The sequence below is a fragment of the Natator depressus genome, chromosome 1 (genome assembly GCF_965152275.1).
Source record: "Natator depressus isolate rNatDep1 chromosome 1, rNatDep2.hap1, whole genome shotgun sequence".
NCBI classification, from domain to species: Eukaryota; Metazoa; Chordata; order Testudines; family Cheloniidae; genus Natator; species Natator depressus.
Genome location: NC_134234.1, coordinates 252,042,527 through 252,065,233, shown reverse-complemented (window position 1 = coordinate 252,065,233; position 22,707 = coordinate 252,042,527). Strand labels below are relative to the sequence as shown.

Here is a 22,707-nt window from a genome sequence, read left to right as displayed (position 1 = left end):
GAGTTCTTGCCAGACAGAAAACTATCAACCTAAATTTCCTTTTACATCTTCTAGGCTCTTCCCTTTCTCTGGAGGTGATAGATCGGATCACCTTCCTAACAGCCCCATATTGACTGTTTGGAATGTGAGGATGTGACCGGTCGCTTTCCAGCTTATGGCTGCCTCTGCTGCTTAGCCAAAGGCCCTAGCCGAAGAACAGGGCCTCAGACTGTCACAGTAAGAGAAGGCTCTTACACCGGCAGACAGTGATTTTGATTCTTTCTTTTATACCTCTATAACTAGCCAAGTGATAAGAATACACCTAAATTCTTAGAGTATAGGCCTTTACAGACAGGCCTGAATATCTATATCCTAACAGGCCCTCTTCCTCTCCTCTCCCACTTCTGGCGGACGTTCCACAGGGCTCCATCCTTGGTTCCCTAGTCTTCTCCTGCTATGTGCCAGGCTAGGGTCTCCAGTTCTCATTGGACTTAAGGCAGCCAAAGTTAGACAGCAGAGGCTGCTCCACAGCTTTCTGCACCAGCTGTCCTCTCCAGCCCCTCATATGGGGAAGGGGCATTCTGGTGAGTTGGGGAGAAGGCAGGGTAGAGTGGAAGACTATCCCCCCCGATCCTCCATGGCATAAAGCCCTCTATAGACTTTATGCACATTTGAGCTCCTCCCCTACAGCTCTAACGTGAAATGGGACCAGGCAGCTCAGGATTAGGGAGCAGCAAGTATCCCTCTGTAGTGCCCCTTCTGCATCCCAGGGTGGAACATCTGTCCAACTCTCTCCAGGGACCTCATCCACTCACATTACTTCAATTCCTATTCTATGCAAATGACTCACAAATTTACTTCTCTACTGTTGACCTGTCTCCCTCTGTCCAGTCCCATACCTTGGCCTATCTCCCTGGCTTTTGCTTGTGGCTGTGTTACCACCCGCTTACATTCAACATGTCCAAAATGGAACTCACTTTTCCCCCTCTCCTTGTCACAGCTGACAGTGCCATCATCCTCCCCATTAATCAGGCCTATAACCTGGATGTCATCTGTGACTTTTACTCCCCCTCTCTCTAGCCCCACAAATCAGGGCCATATCCAGATCATGGCATTGCCTCCACCAGGACATTTCTAAGATCCACAATGCTAAAACTCCTGCTCGGGCCAGCATCAACTCCCGTCTTGACTAAAATGCAGTCCCCTCCTGTCTGGGTTTCCTAATTCCCACCTCAGCTCCCCCTAACATTCATTCCATGGTATCACTGCTCTGCTGCTGGGATCATGCTGACCATGTTGCCTCCCTCTTGGAGCATCTCCGCTAGTGGTGGTTCTGCTGCTGCATCCAATTCAAGTTTCTTATCCTTATCTTTACGGCCCTTCAGAACTCTTCCCCTCTCCATTTAACCACTCTTCCATCTTTTTGCATTGACTCCACCGTGTCCATCATGTCAGTGATTCCAGCCTCCTTCACCCATTTGTGTGTTCCTTTTTGCTTTCCTCCATGCCACCCCTATGCATGGAATGTTTTCCCCTACTAGTCCATAAAACTACTGTCCTCTCCTCCTTCCAGCCCATTCTCAAGTCCCTCCTCTGCAACGATACCTACAGTTAATGACCCACTGCCAATGGCTGTAAGGATTACCAATATAAATATTATTTTGTTTCTATCTAATAACTTAAGAAATGAGTGCACTGCAACTATCTAGTTATGCAGACAACGTCCTCTACATAACCACATGGTGCTGCTGCTGTCACCCTTGTCCTCCCTCTTCTTTCCCTCATACTTCTTTGTTTGTTACACCCACTTATTATATCTGAAATTGGATCATAAGCTCTTTGGTGTTTGCACAGTGCGTAGTACAATGAGGCCTCAATCCCTGACTGGGGCTTCTGGATGCTACTGCCCTACAAATAAAAAATAATATCAACAGCCATAATTTAAAGCTGCCATTTCCTGGCAAAACACCTAAGGAAGGACATCAGTGCAAACACTGCCTGCCCTTCCCCAGGGATGAAACTCCCTGCGATGTAGCAGCCTGGGCTGCTTGCTCAGGTTTGCACATCTCTGAACCAAGGGGATGAACCAAGCCCATAGAGTCCTAAAATGGTGTCAGTGAGACTAAATTAGTGTGATTTCCATACTGAGAGGGGCTAGAAGAAACTACAAGTTAAAGCAGGGGGAAGAATCATTAGGCGTGTCATAAACACTGGATTTTGGCATCACTCACTGATTCTGACAGGCTGAGGAAGCTCTGTTTAAAGGAGTCATCTACATGCAGATCATTAGCAGTGGTGGGGAACGAAACAGAGGAAAAAGTACAGGAAAGTTTTAATGGGAGGCTGATAAAATCCTTCAGTTCTGTAAAGTTTGTTGGAATGTGGCAGTGGCTCTTTAAACAATGCAAATTTTCAGAAAGCTGATTGAGAACAGCCTCATTTTATAGAATAGACCTATAGGGAATCCTAGGATGCAAAGTTAATATGAATTCCCTAAAATGCAAATTTTATTAAACAACCCTTTCCTCCTCCTCCTTCGATGCAGTGGGAATGAATTCTTGCTATTCTGGACCTAAGAAAAGTGGCTTTGTTGGTTCCCTTTTGATGTTATGACAGCGTTCCCAGATCCTTCATCTCGTAAGGCTGCAGATAGTTTGTCGCTTATCAACATTGTCCTTGGTTGCTCATTGCAGTACCATAAAAGTTAGTACAGTAAATCCTATTAAGGGGAACTGAGTTTGACATGGGGAGAGAGGCAGATGTTTCATATGAAATGCAAAGATAATGAAAGGGAAGTTGAGGCAGAGTTATTTCTACTGACAAGTATAGTAAGATTCAATTTGCGGTAGCAGTGACTTCTTTTCTTTTTTTTTAGTTACTTAGGAAAGTGAAGGCCCAATAGCTCTGGCTAGAGCTGCGTGCAGTGCAGGCAGGTGTTATGCCAGATTGCTCTGTTATTGCTATTATTAATTAATAGTGCAGTTAAAATTATTTGTATATCAGCAGAGTCTGAAGTCCCCAGGATGAAGGCCCCATTGTGCTAAGTGCTGTACAGTTCTTCCCTGAATAGCTCCCAGTCAAAATAGGCAAACAGACGAAGGGTGGGATAAAGGGATGCAACATACACACAGCTCTTCTGCTCAGGAATTGCCTCTTTGTACTGCACTTGTACAGTGTGCCTAGCACAATGGGGTGGGGGAACTAAATGCTACCACAGTACAAATAATCATCATAATACACACAGCACTGCTAATTGACCTCAGTCTTAATTTGCGGCATCTGACAGGACACCTCAGTTCTGAGCTTGTTACTCCACACATGGGCCTCCCCTTGAGCAGAGACTAACAGTTTTGGCACATGGTATATTTGAGGACGCGTGTGTGTGTTGTGAAATACGTTTAGATTGGCACCAGCTCCCAGTCTGCGTGGTGTGCGAGCTCTAAACAAGTGTTAAAAACAAGGACAAAGTAACAGCTCAATGGGCCAGTAGAGGGCAATGGTACAAAAGTACCCAGGGTTTGAGCAGTGACTCTCCCTTTAAAGTGGGGAACAAAATTTAGACCAGGAGACAGGAAAATTACCATAACAAAGCACTTTCAAAAATTAAATCTTTTAAAACCAGAAGCTAAACTCCCATCGAGACTCTACTATAGTGTGTTTCTCTAAGGCATAGACAGTGTCTGACTGGAACAGTTGATCTTTCATGTAAGCAGTGGTTCTCAACCAGGAGTCCAGGGCTCCTTGGGGGGCCACAAGCAGGTTTCAGAGGGTCCACCAAGCAGGGCTGGCATTAGACTTTCTGGGGCCCAGGGCAGAAAGCCGAAGCCCCACCGCTGAAGCCTGAGGCCCTAAGCCCTGCCACCAGGGCTGAAGTGGAAGCCTGAGCAACTTAGCTTCACAGGGTCCACGGTGGCATGGGGCCCTAGGCAATTGCCCTGCTTGCAACCTCCTAACGCCGGCCCTGGTTTTTATATGTAGAAAAACACAGTTGTGGCACAGCTGGGCCATGGAGTTTTTATACCATGTTGCGGGTCGGGGGGGGGGAGGGAGGCTTAGAAAGAAAAAGGTTGAAAACCCCTGCCTTAAAGAAATGGATGTCTTTTACTGATGGGCTCTCCCTAGCTTTCATTGTCAGAAAATCTAAATGCTGACTGAATTAATTGCCACTTCTTCCTAAATTCCTGGGTTTTACCAGTGTAAATGTGAAAGAGAGTTTGGAACATAGAGACTAATTACATTGAAGTGTAACCAGTCTCCTCATACAGAGTCCCAAACTGTCCTGGCCAAATTGTGTCAGCTTAGAACTGCCATTCCTTGGCTGGTTATTTCCATAATCTGTAATAACAAACAGGACCGTTCAAGGAATTTGGCCTTTACTCAGCTGAATGTCTCTTATAGGGAAAAGCAACTGGACCTACTCAAATTTATTATTCAGATAGACCTATATCATTGGGCAGTCAGCCAAATGCACCTTGAGTTTACAAACTTTCGTAGCAATGTATTGCTTAATTTTTTCCTAGACCAACGGGTTAAATGAGATGAGGAAAACTACTCCGCACCAAGAAAAAGCTGTGCCATGGTAGAATGCACCACTTGATCTCTTTGTTCTTTACTATGAAAAGCCCTGTGATTTGCCCAGGTTAAAATTCTCCCCTTTGTATTCATTGGTCTTCTCTGCCAGGAAGTCTGTCATCCAGCTAGACTTGGCCAATACCAAGAAAGCTCTGATCGTACCAGCTTTTGAGACCCTTCGGTACCGCCTCTCCTTCCCCAAGTCAAAAGCAGAGCTGTTATCTATGTTGGACATGGGAACCCTCTTCACATTCAGGTAACAGAAGGCGCTTTCACTGAACCGCCAGCAGTGATCAACCTTGGCTTCTTGCTCATCTGTGGGCATGTGGCTTGCCTCTCCCCTGGCCAGTCAGTAGTTCAATTAAGAAATGTATTGAGGTTTTCCCCCACTTTATTAAAAGGCAGTGATCTAGTGCCTCAACAGCTTGATTGGTGCATGTATTTCATCTTTAAACCCTGCATGTTATCTACTAATATTTCCCCGAGGGTTTTGCCCTTCCCTGTAGTCTAACCTCCTATTGTGAAATTGGCCTCATTTTATTTTTGACATTTTTATTGCATTACAAAATCACGCAAGAGCATTAAACCAGCGAGTGTGTAATATACACTTTGTTGGCTAAGCACAGTCCAGGTAACTACCATTCATGTGACCAAAAAATAGTTTTCTACTGTTCACCAGCTGGCCCCAATATTGACTGATTAATCAATTTTTTAAAAGGCTGAATAGTCTTGGGTCTTTTATAAGCTAGTGAGCAGCTAGACAAGTAAATGATGTTTCTCAATGCAAAGGAAAAACATTGCGGTTTTGTCGGTCTGAATACAAGACTGGGAGGCAGGAACACCTGAGGTTTAAACTCATCTGTGAAACAGACTCCTTCGGTGGCCTTGGATCAGGGGTGAAAGTAGGCCAGTATGGCGTACCGGTAAGAAGTGGCCGCAGGTACCGGCCCGTACGCAGCTGATGTCATACCACTGCCATGGCAGCACTTTAACATCGCTTCCTCTTTTGCCCCACCTCCCGTTGGCAGCCCGGCCAGTAGGTCCTACCGGCAGGGCCACCAACGGAGGGGGTAAAAGGGGCAGCTGCCCTGGGGCCCAGCAATTTAAAAGGGCCCGGGGCTCCCAGCTGCTGCTACCACAGCAGTAGCCGGAGCCCCAGGCCCTTTTAGATTGCCGCCAGAGCCCTGGGCAGCGTGGGCCAGGCAGTGTGGATGGGCTGGCTGGGGGAGGCTGACGCCCCACCCCTTCCACCTGAGGTCCCGCCCCTTTCAGGGGCCCGGAGCCAGGCCCCCTTACCAGTAAGTCTTCTGTGTTACTTTCACCCCTGCCTTGGACTTCCCTTCTCTGCTTCAGTCCCCTCATCTGTAAATTGAGAATAATAATACTTACCTAGGCTTGATGAGTGGATATTTTGAAAGTGCCACAAAGCTAGAAAGTGTGCAGTGTAGCCTGCTGGATGCAGCACCAGACTGGGCCTCAGGAGACCTTAGTTCTATTTCCAGCTCTGACCTGCTGGATGACCTTTGGCAAACCACTTCACCTCCCTGTGCCTCAGTTTCACATCTGTAAAATGGGGATAATAATGCTTACCTCTCCTGTGTTGAAACGCTGTGAGAGCTATAGATGAAAACCATTATATAAGAGCTAGGTGGTATTATTATTATTATTTATTATTATTATTCAGTGGAAATCTTCCTCTCCTTTCCCCTTGTCTTTCCTCGTCTCACAAATTGTTCTTGTGGCAGATGCCGCTTTTCCCCCATTACCTGTATTTCATACCTCTCCACTTGCAGTGGGTTTCTTTCATGTTGCTAAGCTGCAGCATCTTCTGAGGTGCACTAGCAACTTCTTTGCCAGCTGCTTTCTACAGACACCACAGCAGGTGGTTCATATGACCCTGAAGTACACTGTTTTGATGGTACCACTGTCTGTGATTCACTTGGAAACAGGAAACTCAAGGCAACTGAAAGGTAGGAGAAAGAATAGAGGTGTTATATCAGCCCCTGGGAAAAAAATCTCAAGGGGGTGGGGAAAGTTTGCTCTCCTCTCTCCTTCCATTGCTCCTTAACTGTGTAGCAATTTATAGATTAACTTGAGGTTTGTTTATAGAAAATAACTTTCCCTCTTAGGTGAAAAAATAACCTCTAGTGAGAAATAATACCCTCAAGATTTTACTTCAGATCTTATATTCCATTGACAATCACATTTTCAGCCTGCACCGTAGTGATTTTCCACTATGGACCTCATCTTCAGGCTATATAGTATATACGTATGTTACATGCACACAGCCAAATCCTGAAGTCCTTTCTAAACTCCCTGTAACTTCATTGGGGATTTGACCTAAGTAAGGACTGAATAAGAACAGGGGAAAGATGTCAGGCCTGCAGTACATTTATGTACTTACTTGGGACATATTTTATAAACACTCTCCTAATCATCTCTGTCTCATCATATTGGTCAAATCTATCAGCAGGCAATAGCAGCTGGGACCGGGGCTGAGCATTTCCACCTACATTTTCAAGGTGCTTTTAATAACGCTGCAAGTTGAAGCCAAGCTAGCGGGAGTGAGCTGGGAGGAGGACTGCTGTGACAGTGATTGCTGATCATGCCTGCAGCATCCCAGATCCTCACACCACATGCTAGATTACAATCTTTTCCTCAGTGAAATTGCTTTTGTCACCTCTCTTTTCCAAATGGTGACCTTTTCTGCCTCTGGGCTGCTGAAAAATGCAAAGCGGCTCTCAATTACATCCTTCCCACAACTACCCCCCCCCACACACACACACACACAAACACACACATCCACATAAACACAAAAAGTCATTTAAGCTTTCACGGTTGCCAAGAGGTGCTGTGTGAAAAACCTTTGCACCAGGGGAATACCTTGTGAAATCATTCTGGCTTTGTTTCATGGAATTAGTTTTTACTGTGCCTTGGCAAGATGTATCTACTTAGTAGTGGGTAATGTCCCAAGGACAAGGGACTGTGCTTCTGGTGGACTCTGACAAGGATAATGAAGGTACAGAAGGTAAAAGAAAGCACCATACTGAGACAGTGTAACCAGCAATAACTGATAAACTGGTTGATGCCCCAGCCCATAACCACATCAGTATTCCCACTGAAGCCAATGGGACTGCTCATGTGCTTAAAGTTAGGCACATGTTGAAGTACTTGGAGGATGAGGATCTGAATGAGAAAACTGGGGATGTTGGTTTGCATGCCGAAGAGACAATATTACTGATAAAAGAGACAATAAGACTGATGAATCTCACTACTATGTCTCTGTGACAAATGTCTGGTAAAAATTACCATTTCACGGTAGAGTCTTTTGGGTGGAGATCTTTTTAACAGTATCTAAATAACTTCAGCAGAGCTAAAATTTCACAAGATAGTCAGCCTGTAGCCAAGACCCAGTTTTGGCATGTATATATTCCTGAACTATCAGAAAGATGGCTACAAACCCAATTGTTCTTTCATAATCAGTCTATAGTGACCTTATTTCAGCATCCCACATCCACCTCCCTCTTTCTCTTCCCTTACCAGACATATCTGCTACAAGATACAATATCCACTTGATATAGCAACTGCACAGTTATTGCATTGTGTTCCCAGCGAATATGATATCTGATCCCAGAGTTCATCCACTTAATAACTAGATTTTCCCCCCTCATTCAGAAGCACAATAATATGATTATTATCTTGTTATACTCTCTTAGCTGCCAATGTGTGTGGTTTCTCCATGTGATCCCATCATATTGAGCTAAGTCATGCTGAAGAAGCAAATGCAAAATCCTTGATCTATTTAGAGACCCTGTTACATTGAGAAAAACACTGACACTAACAATGGAATTTCAGGTGCTTTTAAAGAAGCTGAATTTTCTGTGCACAACGATTTGTTGGTCTCAGTTTATTTTCTTGTGCACAGGTGGCCTCATCACAGAACCACCCTCACTGCTGCATTGATTGGCATCTTGTAGTCAGCTGTTGAGTCAGAGATGCCAAGAACTGAATAGACTTAGAGAATGAACTACCCTCTCATGCATAGGTTTGGACCCTCCCAAGGAAATACATTGATTGGACAGGGAGCATGTAGCTCCTCCCTCCTTTAATCAGCGTTTCCACTTTCCTTTCACTCACCTTCTCCCCTCCTTTTCCCCCACTACCTTCCCTTCTAGTTTGCTTTTGTCTCCTCCGCTCCCTCCCTGATCTTTTTCTCTAGTGCTCTTCTTTATCCTGTTTTGCTCTTCCCTTTTGGTTTTCTCTTCTCTCTCTCTCTCTCTCTCTCCCTGCCTCCCAGGGGATACCTGTGCTGCTGCTCCTGCCTCTAGTACTATGTGAGTGGGGCCCTGGATAGCTGTAGAGGGAAAGTGATACAACTCTGGTCAGGTTCATGTTCTGCTCTTGCTGTTGCCACTGGGGAAGCATTATGGACAGGAGCTGCAGCACTAGCCAGATTCTCTGCAGGAATTAATTAATTAGCTGTCATTTGTAGGGTGCTTTGAAAATTCAGATCACTACAACTGTTAAATAGTAAGCATGTATTTATTTATTTATTTACTTACTTACTTACTACTTTCAAAATGCTAGAGGAAGGATGAGGGAAAATGCTGCATTCCCCACAATCCTACATCAGATTTAAAACGCCTGTTATGATTGTGGTTTATTTCACTAGGGCCTGGATTGAGACTACCAACTCATTTCCTGAAGACATCAAATGGCCAACAGATGGTAAAATTGTGTCGGTGCCAGAATATGAGCGAGATAAGGTAGGTGAGGAAATATCTTTTATTGGACCAACTTCTGTTGATGGGAATGTGCAAGACCTGAAGAAGAGCTCTGTGAAGCTTGAAATCTTGTATCTTCCATCAACAGAAATTGGTCCAAAAGAAGATTTTCCCTTACTTACCTCGTCTCTCTCAATAGATGGTAAAGGTTTTGATCTCTCGCAGCCTGGAAAGTCAAACCAGTGACTTAGAGTTGAATGGCTCTGTGCTACTAGTTAGCCAGTCTCATTGAAGTGATGCAACCTGTTTAACTATGATGATGATGATGATAATAATAACAACAACAACATATAAAAGTGAAACCTTCACATCTTAAAAGAACATCAGTTACTGTATAATAAATAATTTTCTGATAGCCATTTCCCTCCTGCACTGATCTATTCCAGGATGAAGAGAGAAAGTGAACTTTAGCTTCTTTCGGTTTCTCTAGGTACTATAAACAATAAGATACACCCAAAATGTAAACTCTAAGGCTGTAATTTTTACCTCTGTGTTCCTGGTTCTTCATAGTTTGTAATGTTATCCAGACCTCTGAGATCAAAATATTAGGATCTAGGCCCTAAACCTGCAAATAGTTACGCACATGTTTCACTTTACGCACAAGTTATCTGTCCCCTTGAAGTCAAGGTGCCTTATATTGCCCAACTGCATGTTTGTTTTGCTCCTCTGTTATAAATCTCAAAATACTACAATACAGATCACCTGCCTTATGTTTTTTTCTTGATTTAATCCATGATTCTGCAGCAAGAGCCTGTCTCAGCGATTTCTGGAAAAGTGTAAGAAGAGTAAAAGGGCAAGAGAATCATTGATCCTTGTGTTAGTGGGGTGAATTCAAGCTGTGCTTGGAAGAGACCTGCCGTGACATAAATAAGATTAACAAAATATTAAAGGATCCTTTCTTATAAATTGAATTGATGGTCTTACATAGAATCATGTTGGATAAAATGATATCTGTAGTATCATGGAGAGCATTTATCTAGGCTTTTACGTATTAGTGGAATTATTTATTTGTGTTCTTACAGTAATAATAAAAAAGAGGCACTTGTCCAGAGCTCCAGGTGTCTCTTGCACAACTTAAAAATGTAAATATAAAATATATAATTCTCATCACCGTGGAACTGTAATAGCTAACTTTCAAGAGCTTTAAATGAACTACACAATTACATACCTATTTTCCAGCATTGATGGCACCGCACCATTGCTGGGAAATGGATATCAAATTTTGTAGTGTAGATGCATCCCTTGTGCTTTCCATAATTATTGTTTCTCAGTATCAGTCATGGATAGCCCTTTTGATAATTGTCTTTTTATCAGTTAACTTCATCAGCCTGTTATGTATAAGCACCAAGCACATGGAAGTACAGTAACTCCTCACTTAACGTTGTAGTTATGCTCCTGAAAAATGTGACTTTAAGCAAAACGATGTTAAGTGAATCCAATTTCCCCAAAAGAATTAATGTAAATAGCAGGGGTTAGGTTCCAGGGGGGAAAAATTTTTTGCCAGACAAAAGACTATATTGTGTGTGTGTGTATATACACACACACACACAGTATAAGTTTTAAACAAACAATACTGTACACAGCAATGATGATTGTGAAGCTTGGTTGAGGTGGTGATGTCAGAGGGTGGGATATTTCCCAGGGAATGCCTTACTGCTAAATGATGAACTAGCAATTGGCTGAGCCTCAAGGGGTTAACTTGTTGTTAATGAAGCATCACACTCTACCAGGTAGCAGGAATGGAGGGAGGGGAGACAGCATGGTAGATAGAGACACACACTGTGTGTGTATGTGTGTGTGAGAGAGAGGGGGGGATGCACATTTCCCCTTTAAGTAAGCTGACCCACTCTTAAGTACACTGCCTTGTTAAGTTAATCAGCAAGTTGAGACCACAGCTGCTGCCAAGAAGCTCCCTCTGTCCTGAGTCCTGTCCTGTGTCCCGTCCCTCCCCCGCTCTATGGAGATGGGGTAAGCGGGGGTGCAGGAGAAAGGGGGAGGGGGACACCCTGACATTAGTGCCCCCCCCCAGCAAGCAGGAGGTTCAGGGAGCAGCTCCAAGGCAGAGGGCAGGAGCCGCACATGGTAGTGGGGGGAGGGACAGCTGAACTGCCAGCAATTGGTAACCTGATGGGCAGCTGCCGCCCAGGGAACTTAGGGGAGCGGGGAGCTGATGGGGGGCTGCCGGCCCACCCTGGTTCCAAGCCCCCACCACCTAGCTCCAACCGGCTGCTCTTCCTGCAAGCAGCGGACAAAGCAGGCGGCTGCCAAACAACGTTATAAGGGAGCATTGCACAACTTTAAACGAGCATGTTCCCTAATTGATCAGCAAGGTCACAACGAAACAACGTTAACCGGGACAACTTTAAGTGAAGAGTTCCTGTATTGGAAAATGCTTCAGAAATGGTCATAGTGTATTGAGTTGCCTATAATATGTCCTAAAAATAATAGCGGACTGTACAGGTAATGTCCTCATTTTCAAGGGTTCCATCTCAAAGCTAATGTTGTGCAGTTTTACCAAGATGTGTCTTATTTCACTGTTCCCCCACGCCCATGCAAGTTGTCTATATTCAAGGTATCACGTCTGGACGAAAGGGCATGCACCAACGAACTTTGCCAAATGGCGGACAGCCACCACACCTTACCAAGTTGAGTGGGAAGCAGACTTTGAGCCATATGTTGTTGTGAGGCGGGACTGCCCGGAGTATGACAGAAGGTTTGTAGGATTCGGCTGGAACAAAGTAGCTCACATAATGGAACTGGATGCACAGGTGAGGAGACCTCTTCTTAATGCGATTCTTAGTGAGATGCATAGTTTTTATAACAGAGGGGTAGCCATGTTAGTCTGGATCTGTAAAAGCGGCAAAGAGTCCTGTGGCACCTTATAGATGAACAGACGTATTGGAGCATAAGCTTTCATGGGTGAATACCCACTTCGTCAAATGCATGTAGCGGAAATTTCCAGAGGCAGGGATATGGTTTTTGTATGAAACCCTTATACTGTGGAAGTGGATTCAGATTCCATGTCACCAAATTATTCAGCCAGCCATACTGGATTCTGTAACTGGTTAATTTTATCTAAGAGAGAAAACCCTTGTTTACTATTGGCTGAGCATTAAAAGTTGTGCCTCATTTAATTGATTTATCAAATCTAAGAGGATTCTGTCATCTCAGAGAGGCACATTTCCTTCCCCTGTTCCCCACTTCCTTCTGGACTACTGACCCTGACCATTAGCAGGTACTTATTAACATACACTGGCTCATTTGTGTTGGCCACTCTATGAGGGGTAGAGTACAAGGCATGCAACCCCTGCTTTCCCCATCGTGCCTGCAGCTGAGAGGCAGGGAGACTGTGCAGGGATGGGTGTGTCCATGTATGCACGTCTCTGTGTGTGCATTGAGGGGGACGTTTATACCCCTGCTTACACCTCTGCACAGTCACATTGGGCTGGGCCGCAATCAGGCCCTTTATGTTCCATAAGGATATTCCCAATGGGGGTATTCTCAGCTATAGAGGGAAAAACATGTTTATTAACCAAATAAAAATAGTGTCTACTATATTATCCTAATAATAATACTTAGCATATGCATAACACTTTAATTTTACAATGCACTTTTCAAACACTGACCAATGAAACTTCAGTTGTGGAGAATATCAATGTAATGATTTATTATCTGCTAATCTGTGTAAGCGGGTTTACAGTTCCAGTTGTAGCTCTCCTACAGCACTCACAGCTTCACGCTTATTTGTGCAGCGGCATTCAGCCAACGTACAGCATCATACAAAGGAAAGTGGAAGCTCTTTCAAAGGAGATTGTAGCATCGTTCTTTTAAATGGTCATTGAGATGGAACTGCCTCTGGGGATGTGTTTCCTTGCTCCTCCAGCCTCCAAACATACTAATATTTAAAAGATGTTTTGTTTATAATGGCTGAGAGACTGGGCTATTCTCCTATCGAGAATCTGTCATCCTGGAGGAAACTTGGAATTACTGGGCTACCCAGTAGCTCACTGAGGCAGCTCTGCCAGGAACTTCTGGAACCAGGGCTTTCCCTATATCGGGGCTGAGACTGCAGTACTTCCCATTAGTCTCTCTTCCTTGCAATGGAGACAGCTCCTTGACACACTCCCCTCTAAAGAGAGCCTATAGAGGGTTTTCCTCAAACAGCTTTGCTCTCTTGGCTAGGCCTCAGCTAGGGGATCCCTATCCCCTCTTTTTTTGTACTTTGATCCTTCTTCCCACCCCCACCTGCCATTGCCGACTGCTTATCAGCCCTCAGCTCATCAGCAGGGGATTTAGGGAGTGGGATAAGACTGACCAGGCCTCTCAGCAATATCCTCTCCCCGGGGGGGAGAGGGGGATAGTGCTGGACACCCATGAAGCTTTCTACTGCATTTGAGGTGCCACTCCCACTGATTAGGTCTTTGCCTAAGCAGCTGCTTCAGTATTCTAGCCTCAGCTGGCAGAGTCACCTCCCAGCTCAGGGAAAGATTTCAGTGCTTTTTAGCAAATCCAGCACCTATCAGGAGGCCTGCATGTGAGACTCCATCAAAGAGGGCCTATGCTGCTATAGCCCGTCAAAATGGCAGACAGGATGGAAATAATTATAATTATTCTGGAAGCACCACATGCCCATGGTGCTGGGGTCTGTACAGATATATAGCTAGTGACAGACTCTGCTCCTAAGGGCTTACAAACTTGTACTTAGAGTGTGAGGTTCCTGCAGGTGGGATTTTTTTCTGAAGGGGATTCTCCTTGCTCTAGGGACAAGCTCTAAGGTATTTTCCCTGGCCTTCCAATGACTCCTGGACCTAGCCAGTTAGCAGCCCCTCTCTCAGCCGCTTTCAAAAGTATAATAATATTTTATATATATATATATTGGTAGCCCCTAAAGGCCCCAATTGGGAAGGGGATGGCCACCCCATTGTGCTGGTCTCTACAAACACAGAAGAGAGACAGTTCCTGCCCTGAAGGACTTACAGTTTAAAGACAGAAGCAGACAACTGGAAGAAAGCTAATCTTGTGCCAATATTGTAAATAGGCAAATGGGATGACCCAGGAAATTATAGGCCTGTCAGCTTGACATCAGTCCAGGAAAAATGATAGAATGGCTGAAACTGGACTTGATTAATAAAGAACTAAAGGAGGCTAATGTAATTAATGCCAATCTACATGGTTTTATGGAAAATAGATTCTGTCTAACTAGATACCTTTTTTGATGAGATTATAAGTGGTATGATAATGGTAATAGTGTTGATGTAATATACTTAGACTTATGTAAATTATTTGACTTGGTACCACTTGACATTTTGATTAAGAAACTATATTGATACAAAATTAACATGGCACACATGAAGTGGATTAAAAACTGACTGACAGGTCTCAAAATGTAACTGTAATCGGAGAATCATCATCAAATTTTTAGAGGGGTGCCAAAGGGATCAGTTCTTGGTCCTGAGCTATTTAACAGTTCTATCAATGACGTGAAAGAGAACATAAAATCATTGATAAAGTTTGCAGCTGACACAAAGAATGGGGAAGTGGTAAATAATGAAGAGAACCAGTTGCTGATAGAGAGAGATCTGGATCACTTGGTCAACTGCGCTCAAAGAAACTATATGCATTTTAACACGGCTACATGTAAAGCTATACATGTAGGAACAAAGAATTACACACTTTTTACAGGGTGGGAGAATCTAGCCTGAGAAACAGTCATTCTGAAAAGAACTTGGTGGCATGGGGGTAGATAATCAGCTGAACATGAGCTCCCAGTGTGACTCTGGCCAAAAGGGCTAATGTGATCTTGGATTTATAAACAGGGGAATCTCAAGTAGAAGTAAGGGGTTCTGTTACTTCTGTATTTGTCACTGATGTGACTGCTACTGGAATACTGTGTCCAGTTCTGGTGTTCACAATTCAAGAAGGTTGTTGCTGGATTGGAGAGGGTTCAGAGAAGAGTCATGAGAACAATTAAAGGATTGGAAAACTTACAGTGTTAGACTCAAGGAGCTTTACCCATTTCGTTTATTAAAGAGAAGGTTAAGGGGTGACTTGATCACAGTTTATAAGCACCTGCTTGGGCAATAAAACTTTAAGAATGAGCTCTTGATAATCTAGCAAAGGTATAACAAGATCCAGTGGCTGGAAGTTGAAGTTAGACAAATTCAGATTAGGAATAAGCCATACATTTTTAAAAGGGTAATTAACCACTGGAACAATTTACAAAAGGTTGTGGTGAAATCTCCATCACTGGAAACTTTTAAATCAAGATTGATGTTTTCCAGAAAGACATGCTCTAGTTTAAACAGGAATTAATTCAGGGAATTTCTGTGGTCTGTGTTATACAGGAGGTCAGACTTGATGATCAGAGTGGCCTCTTCTAACCTCATAATCTGTGAAGTGATAGGGGTCCGGTTACAAAGTACAAGCAAAGACTTATTCTCCTAAAATACTTCGGCACTTCTTAGAAATGCTGCTCAGAGCTTCCTATGATGAAATTTGGGGACTGCAGTGAAGAGATATAACCCAGGAGTTTCAAGTCTCCTCCAATTTACGGGCTTTTGTTATGAGACATATTTACAGGGAGAATAGATTTGTTGTAGTAAACCTGCTAGGAACATTCATTGCCTCTTCATAGGCTCCTAGATTTGCAAGTGACTTGAGTTTTCATCACAACCCATGGGAAGCTGTGGAAGCCTCCCAGAAATGACTTCTCAGAGAAGGCAGAGTACAGGTGCTCCAGGAGTACATCTACATTTGTGCTAAATATGGGCATAGATGTACCCACTCTAGCGCCTCTTGAGCTAGCATGCTAAAAATAGCAGCATAGCCAGGGTAATACAGGCAGTAACTCGGGCTAGCCACCTGTGTACGTACCCACCCAGGCCCCCTGAGAACATACACCAGTGGCCAGCCTGAGCCATTACCCCGGCTACAGTGCTAATTTTAGCAAGCTAGTGCAGGTGCATCTGTGGGAGTTGGAAATCACACCTCCCAGCTCAAGTGTAAAAGTACCTGGGAAAATTGCACTGGCCGTGTCTTTCTCCCATTTCTCATATTGTTTATGTAGAGAGTAGAACCCACTCCTGGAGAGGTTCTGTTAATGAGGCATAACAACCACAGAAATGGTTGAAAGACCTGCAGAGGAGTAGTTAAAGTTCACACTTTGCATGCGAAGGAAATTCTTTGAGCGCAAAGTTAATCTTCATAAGGTCTGAAAACATTTAATAAAATCCTCTTAAGCATATGAATTATTAAACCATGTTTTGCATTTGACCTATGACATGTATCAGATTCTCCCGTAAAGGCAGATTTTTCAAGACAGGGGTACACGTGGAAGGCATTGCTGGTATAACTATACCAATCTACTGGATCAGTAAAGTGCTGTTAGTGTGGACGTAGCTTATATCAGCAAAACTGCATTTTTGCTGGTCTAGCTTATTCCAGTGCGGCCCCCCACCCCACCCCACCCACCTCCATGCAAAAGAAGCTAGACTGGCAAAAGCGAAGTCTTGCCAGTACAAGTGCATCTATGCCAGGGGCTTTTGCCAGCACAGCTCTGTCAGTCACAAATCACACCTCTGCAGACCTCTGACCAACATACCTCTGCTGGCAAAGGCTAGTGAGGTAGACATCGCTCTAGCACTGCTTCCCCTAATATTTTGGCTTACCTGGGTGTAAACATTTTTTGAAATGGAAGGTTGGTCTAATGTCTTTCATATGCATAATGAAACGTTTAAAAGAAAAAGGAGGTTGGTTAAACAAATCTTTATGGATTTGCTCTTCCCCTGAGATTTACACTGCACCAACTTCTTTGCCTTAGCAAAGACATAAGAGAGAGATCTTGGAACTGCCTCTCACTGCTGGTGTCTTCCTTTTCCAGGAGTATGAATTCATAGTGCTGCCCAATGCCTATATGATCCATATGCCGCATGCTCCCAGCTTCGACATCACCAAGTTCCGCTCCAACAAGCAATACCGCATCTGTCTGAAGACCCTGAAGGAGGAGTTCCAGCAGGATATGTCACGCCGCTATGGTTTTGCAGCCCTCAAATATCTCACGGCAGAGAACAACAGCTAGCACGATGGAGCCTGTTTACGGGAAACAGACACTCAAGGGAGGAGCCACTTAACGTTTGGGGCCCAGTCTTTTAACTTGGAACTGAGACACTTTTTGTTTTTATATCATACCCAACAGTTCTAACAGTAGAGATTTGAAGCGATATGTCTTCAGACTGTGCTCATTAGCCACCTCCCTTCCACCCCCGCCCACCAGGCTTTCAGCTTTAGCATTCGCAAGGTGTGAATAAGAGGGGCCAGCCATGCACCCATCATATCACAAACGGTGCGGAGCGGGGGTGGGACGGGAATATGTTTTCTGTTCTCAAAACAGTTGAGCAAAGACAGATATCCAGAAAATAGGATTTAATGTTGCTATTTAATAATTCTACATGCTTTTTATCTGTAAAGGAAGATCTTCGGGTCACTGTCCTGTGAATTTTAAACCCACACTGCTCTAAAAGGGGAACTTTCACCTGTGAACTTTCGCATTTCCCCTCTTGATATGGATGACTATTCTAATGCAGGGCAAAATTTGAAATAGCCTTGAAAATGAAGGGGAAGCATATACCATATCCCACTATAGAGAAGGTGTGCTATAGGCTGAGGCATATCCACGGGATCAATTGGTGATTGATCCTCAAGTTAATTCTGTATGATCTGGAAGCCTCCCCGCCCCAGCCATAAAATCCACTCCTTCCCTTTTAAAAGGAAATTTTGGCCTTCATTCTGCTTGTCCATCCCCAGTTCTAGCGGTCCAGTAAAAAAGATTGGTGCCTCTACCAGAATGTGAAGGAACCTGTCAGTGTAAGGCATGTGTTCACCTGAGCAATCCATTCACATGTGTCTAGTGAAATAAATGGCCATGTTTTAGCATGGTTACCATTTTAAAGGCAAGAATTGGATTTTTCCCTGGGATGTATTTTCTACTGGGGGATATTGACCCGTAGGCTCTTTCAGTGCACGCCCACTTGTGAAGGCATTGGGCCTTGGGCTTTAAGTGGACTTTGTCGCTGAACAGGGAAATATGAGCATGGCAACAGAGCCCAGTAGCCTCAGTGCTATCAAGCTGCCTGCTACAAGCTCTCAGAACTACTTCGTTAAAGGAGTTTATAATAAAAGGAGCAAAACTCTGAGGCACGAACTCCCCATTTGAGGGGGAGAAGAGAATGTGTTGGGAATCTGAGTGTGAGTGTTTGCTTGAATGTGGGGTGGTCCAGTTCACAACCTCAGTATGCGTAGAGATATTTTGGAGGATGGACAAGAAACCTAACAAGCAAAACACATACTAAAACCAAGACACTGGACTTTTTACCATTTCCTTTATTCTTCAGTATTAATGTTGTGTTTACATGGGATGAGGAGATGAGGTTTAATGCACTGCCCTTAGCTGGGCTATTTGTATTTGCTTGCAATGTTACTAGAGAAAGCAGAATTGACTAAAGTGAGAAGTGTGTCCCTCTTCCTATTCCAGACCATGTAGAACAGTACTTACAGACATTGCTGCCTAGACTATATAATGGATCCACACTTCATTGTGCTCATTATTTTATTCTATTTTCCAGTCATTGAATCTTCCTCCCCTCCTCACCATGCTAGATCTTGGTTTTCTTTCTAACCTGCTACTTTTTGAGGGGTTTATTTACAGCAACTTCAAAACACAAGTAAGCCAGGTGTTTACAATACAAATTTTGGTTAATCATACAAACATTTAAGAAAAGAACAGCAAAAGAAAAAAGCAACTTCTTTGAGACAAGAAATAAGACCAGGAGGGAGTCTGGATGTAGTTGTTACATTTTCCCCTGTGGGTGTGGACCGTGTGAGAATCTATCGCTTCCTACTTTTCCAAATTGCTTTTCTCCTGTACTTAATGGCTCACCTAAAAACTTGTGAGGAGTTAAGCCCTGGCAAAGGCATATTTATAAAACAGCCCCTCCCTCCCTCACTGTTAATCTGCCATCCTTTCTCAAACTGAGTAGTGCAATACTTCACAAATAGTCCCAGTGATTCTTCACCAGGAGTAAGGGTGGCAGAATCTGTTCCTAAGGGTATGTCTACACTTAAAACGCTGCAGTGTAAACACTACCTATGCTGACGGGAGGTGTTCTTCCATTGACCTAGGTAATCCACCTCCCTAAGAGGCGGCAGCTGGGTCAATGGAAGAATTCTTCTGTCGACCTAGGGTTGTGTATACGGGGACTTAGGTCAGCTTAACAGTACTGCTCAGGAGTGTGAATATTTCACACACCTAACCAACATAGTTAAACTAACCTAATTTTCTAGTGTAGACAAGGCCTAAGTAGTCCAGTGGTGTGAAGTGCTGATTTACCTTCTTGAAATTCCTAGTCGGTCCCGCTGTATAACTAAAGCTGTTTTATGGCACTAGTTAAGTGCTGGATGTTAATTTCTTCTTTGTTTCACAATGAGGCCTGGGGACAGGGGGAACACCATTCTCCTGCAGTGCTAGTTATGGGTTAGATTGTACCACAAGGACACAACCTATAGTAAGGGGAGGTGCCTTGTTGTGCCATGCCATTAGCGTTATTAGCCACAATTCTGTCCCTGCTCCCCCTTCTGGTGGGGGGGTGGGGGTGGAGCAAATAGTAATTTGTTGCTGGCGCATACTGGCAGCAAATTCTGACACCCCCGGTTTAGGCTCAGATATGTTGGCTGGTGTAAGATGAGCGGCTCAGACTCTTCTAATAGATTAGAGTGTCACAGGTTTTCTTTATAGGAGCTGTGCTGGTTTATTTGTATTGTCATATTCATCAAGGCGTGTTCTAATTCTGTTTTGTATGAGACTCTCAATCAAGTTCCCTGGTACTGAAGTAAGGCTGACTGCTGTTTAATTCCCAGGATTACCCTCTGGCATCATTTTAAAAAAATGTACGTGCTGCCCTCCAGTCCTCTGCTACAGTAGCGGATTCTAATGAGAGATTGCATGTTTATATTAGCAGCTTGGTTGCTTCATTTGTTGAGTCCTTCTGAACTCTCTGATGAATACCTTCTCAGCCTGGAAACGTAATGCTCTTTAACATATAGATTTTTTTTTCCCAGCCCCTTCTCTTTTGACACCTTAGTCTACGACATTTCCTTATCTTTATTTCCTGGAAAGAGTGAGTCTCTGGGATAGATATCTCTGCAATGTCCTTTGTGAGGAAGATTGATGCAAAGAAGGTATTGAATTCGTGACAGTGTCATTATAGTCGTTAATTGCTCCGTGACCGTCCAGAGGACCCAACAGTTATTGCAGGTTTTCTGCTTCTGGCAGATGGAGCAAATTTGTTTTTATACCTATGGCTATTTGCTCTTCAAATTCCCTTTGAGCCCTCCTGGTTTCCATCTTAAGTTTTATAGTTCTTTCAACCAAGTTTTGATTTCCCATTTGTCTTGAAACTTACCATTTAATCATACTTTTATTTTCATGTCCTCTTCCTTTTTTTATTTGTTTAGGGGTATCCATGCCTTCTGTGAGTCTCTGAGCATAAGTATCCTCCATGCTGAGTCTAAGGATTTTAATTTTGATTTCGGACATTTTTGACCTGCTTCTTTTTAAATCCTGCTTTTCACAGTCAAGTGTCACCATACTAGTTTTTGATGTAATTCCTCCCCAAAGGATGCTGAACTGAATTATACCATAGTCACTACTACTGACTAGGTCAACTATAGTTACTTCTTGAACCAGCTCCTGTATGTTATTTAGGGTGCAGCAGAGTGCAAGGGTTATTTAGGGTGCAAGCTTCTCCTCTTGTGTGTTCTAGAAATAGCAGTTCCAAGAAGCAGTCATTCAAGGTGTTGAGAAATAGGTTCTTGAAACTTTTTGTTTTATGACATTTGCTCAGCTCATGTGTGGGTAGTTGAAGCTGTCCATTATTACTGTTTTATTAGGCTTAGTTGCCTCTCTAATCTCCCTATACATTATGTACCTAATATCCTTTTCCTGGTCAGGAGGACAGAAATATAACCCTACTAGTGTATTTGTATTCTTCTAATTTGGGGTTTATGTCCCTGCACATTCTACTCTGTGGACCTCTCCCCTCAGAAATTTTAACTCATTACATTCTGTGGAATCCTGTAAGCATAGTGAGCCTCTCCCATCTCTACAACCTGGATAGTTTATACACAGGTATGGCTGTATCCTACTGGCTCCTGACATTCCACCCTGTTTCAGCAATTCCTATTATCTCAAGGTCCTCACCCACTGCCGTGCATTCTAACTCCCTTATTTTTTCTGTAAGCTTCTCACATTGTTATATAGACATTTCTGGTTTTGCCCATGCACTTATTTTTCTTACATTCCTTCGTCTCACACTCTGATACTTTTCTGAAATGTACCTCTGTAATCTCAGCCTGTCCCTTCTCCAGTTTGGCTCTAATTGCCTTCCTATTCTTTACTAGATAAAGATATATCTTTGTATTACAAACAACCCTAGCAGCTGTCTTTGTCTGACCTGAGTCATCCTTGGTACCTGTGAGATTTCCTTCAGCTCCTGCTTTAACTAATCCCCCCAAACCTTGCCAGTTTTGTGTGCCAGCCATCTGGCTCCACGTAGTATATGTGCATTTTTTTTTTCAAGTGGGACTTCAAATCATCATCTGGGACTCACTGGGGTGAAGGAATTTGCAGCTGCACCTGCATTTCCACCACCATGTTAGAAGTGAAGACTCTGGATGTGTTCACATCATTTTTAAAGCCCAGATTATTTATGTAATAGGTTCTCACAGCTTCCCTTGTGGTTTATATTTAAATCACAGACATCCCTTCAGTGACAGTGGCACCACCATTTAATATTAATTGCACTGTAGTTTATTGCAGTGTAGTGAGTTCTGTATTAGAGGGAGAAGCATAATAATTTCATCATGGATGCAGCTGCTATTTCTCTGCACAGGTGAAAATAAGGCCTTAACACAACTGAGCCATTAGTTTTATAAATGCCCTGTACAAACACATTACAAGTGGTTTTCTGTTAGGTACAACAGTCAATTTTATAATTAAATATAAAAATATGTTTTTAATGTTCTTATTTTTACATGACTGTTTATTCAAATATAACGATAAACTTCTACCTGGAAGATCATGTGATCTCCAGATTGTGCCAATTCCCCTATCACCGTGGCCTACCTAATGGCCACCATCTGTTTTTTAGCTGAGGAAGACTGTGCAGGACTCCTTGAGTTGTTGCCTTTTAATCAGCATCGATACTAGTCTTAGAGACACTCCCTCCTCCTCTGCCAGATATCATAAGGGATATTCATCAGATTTCTATGGACCATCAACAGGACACAGAACTCAGCAGGTGGAGTGAGATGAGGATCA

General features: G+C 43.5%; 1 protein-coding gene across 2 annotated transcripts in view; it reads left to right on the top strand.

The window, feature by feature from the left end:
- LARGE1 (LARGE xylosyl- and glucuronyltransferase 1) overlaps nt 1-22,641 on the top strand; it is a 370,873-nt gene extending 348,232 nt beyond the window's left edge. For both annotated transcript variants that reach the window (XM_074941326.1, XM_074941319.1), the window contains exons 13-15: nt 4,661-4,807; nt 11,908-12,103; nt 17,215-22,641. In XM_074941326.1, the coding sequence (XP_074797427.1) occupies nt 4,661-4,807; nt 11,908-12,103; nt 17,215-17,412 (541 nt within the window). In that variant the 3' untranslated portion in view covers nt 17,413-22,641. The remainder of the gene's footprint in view (nt 1-4,660; nt 4,808-11,907; nt 12,104-17,214) is intronic.
- Nucleotides 22,642-22,707: the final 66 nt, after the last annotated feature.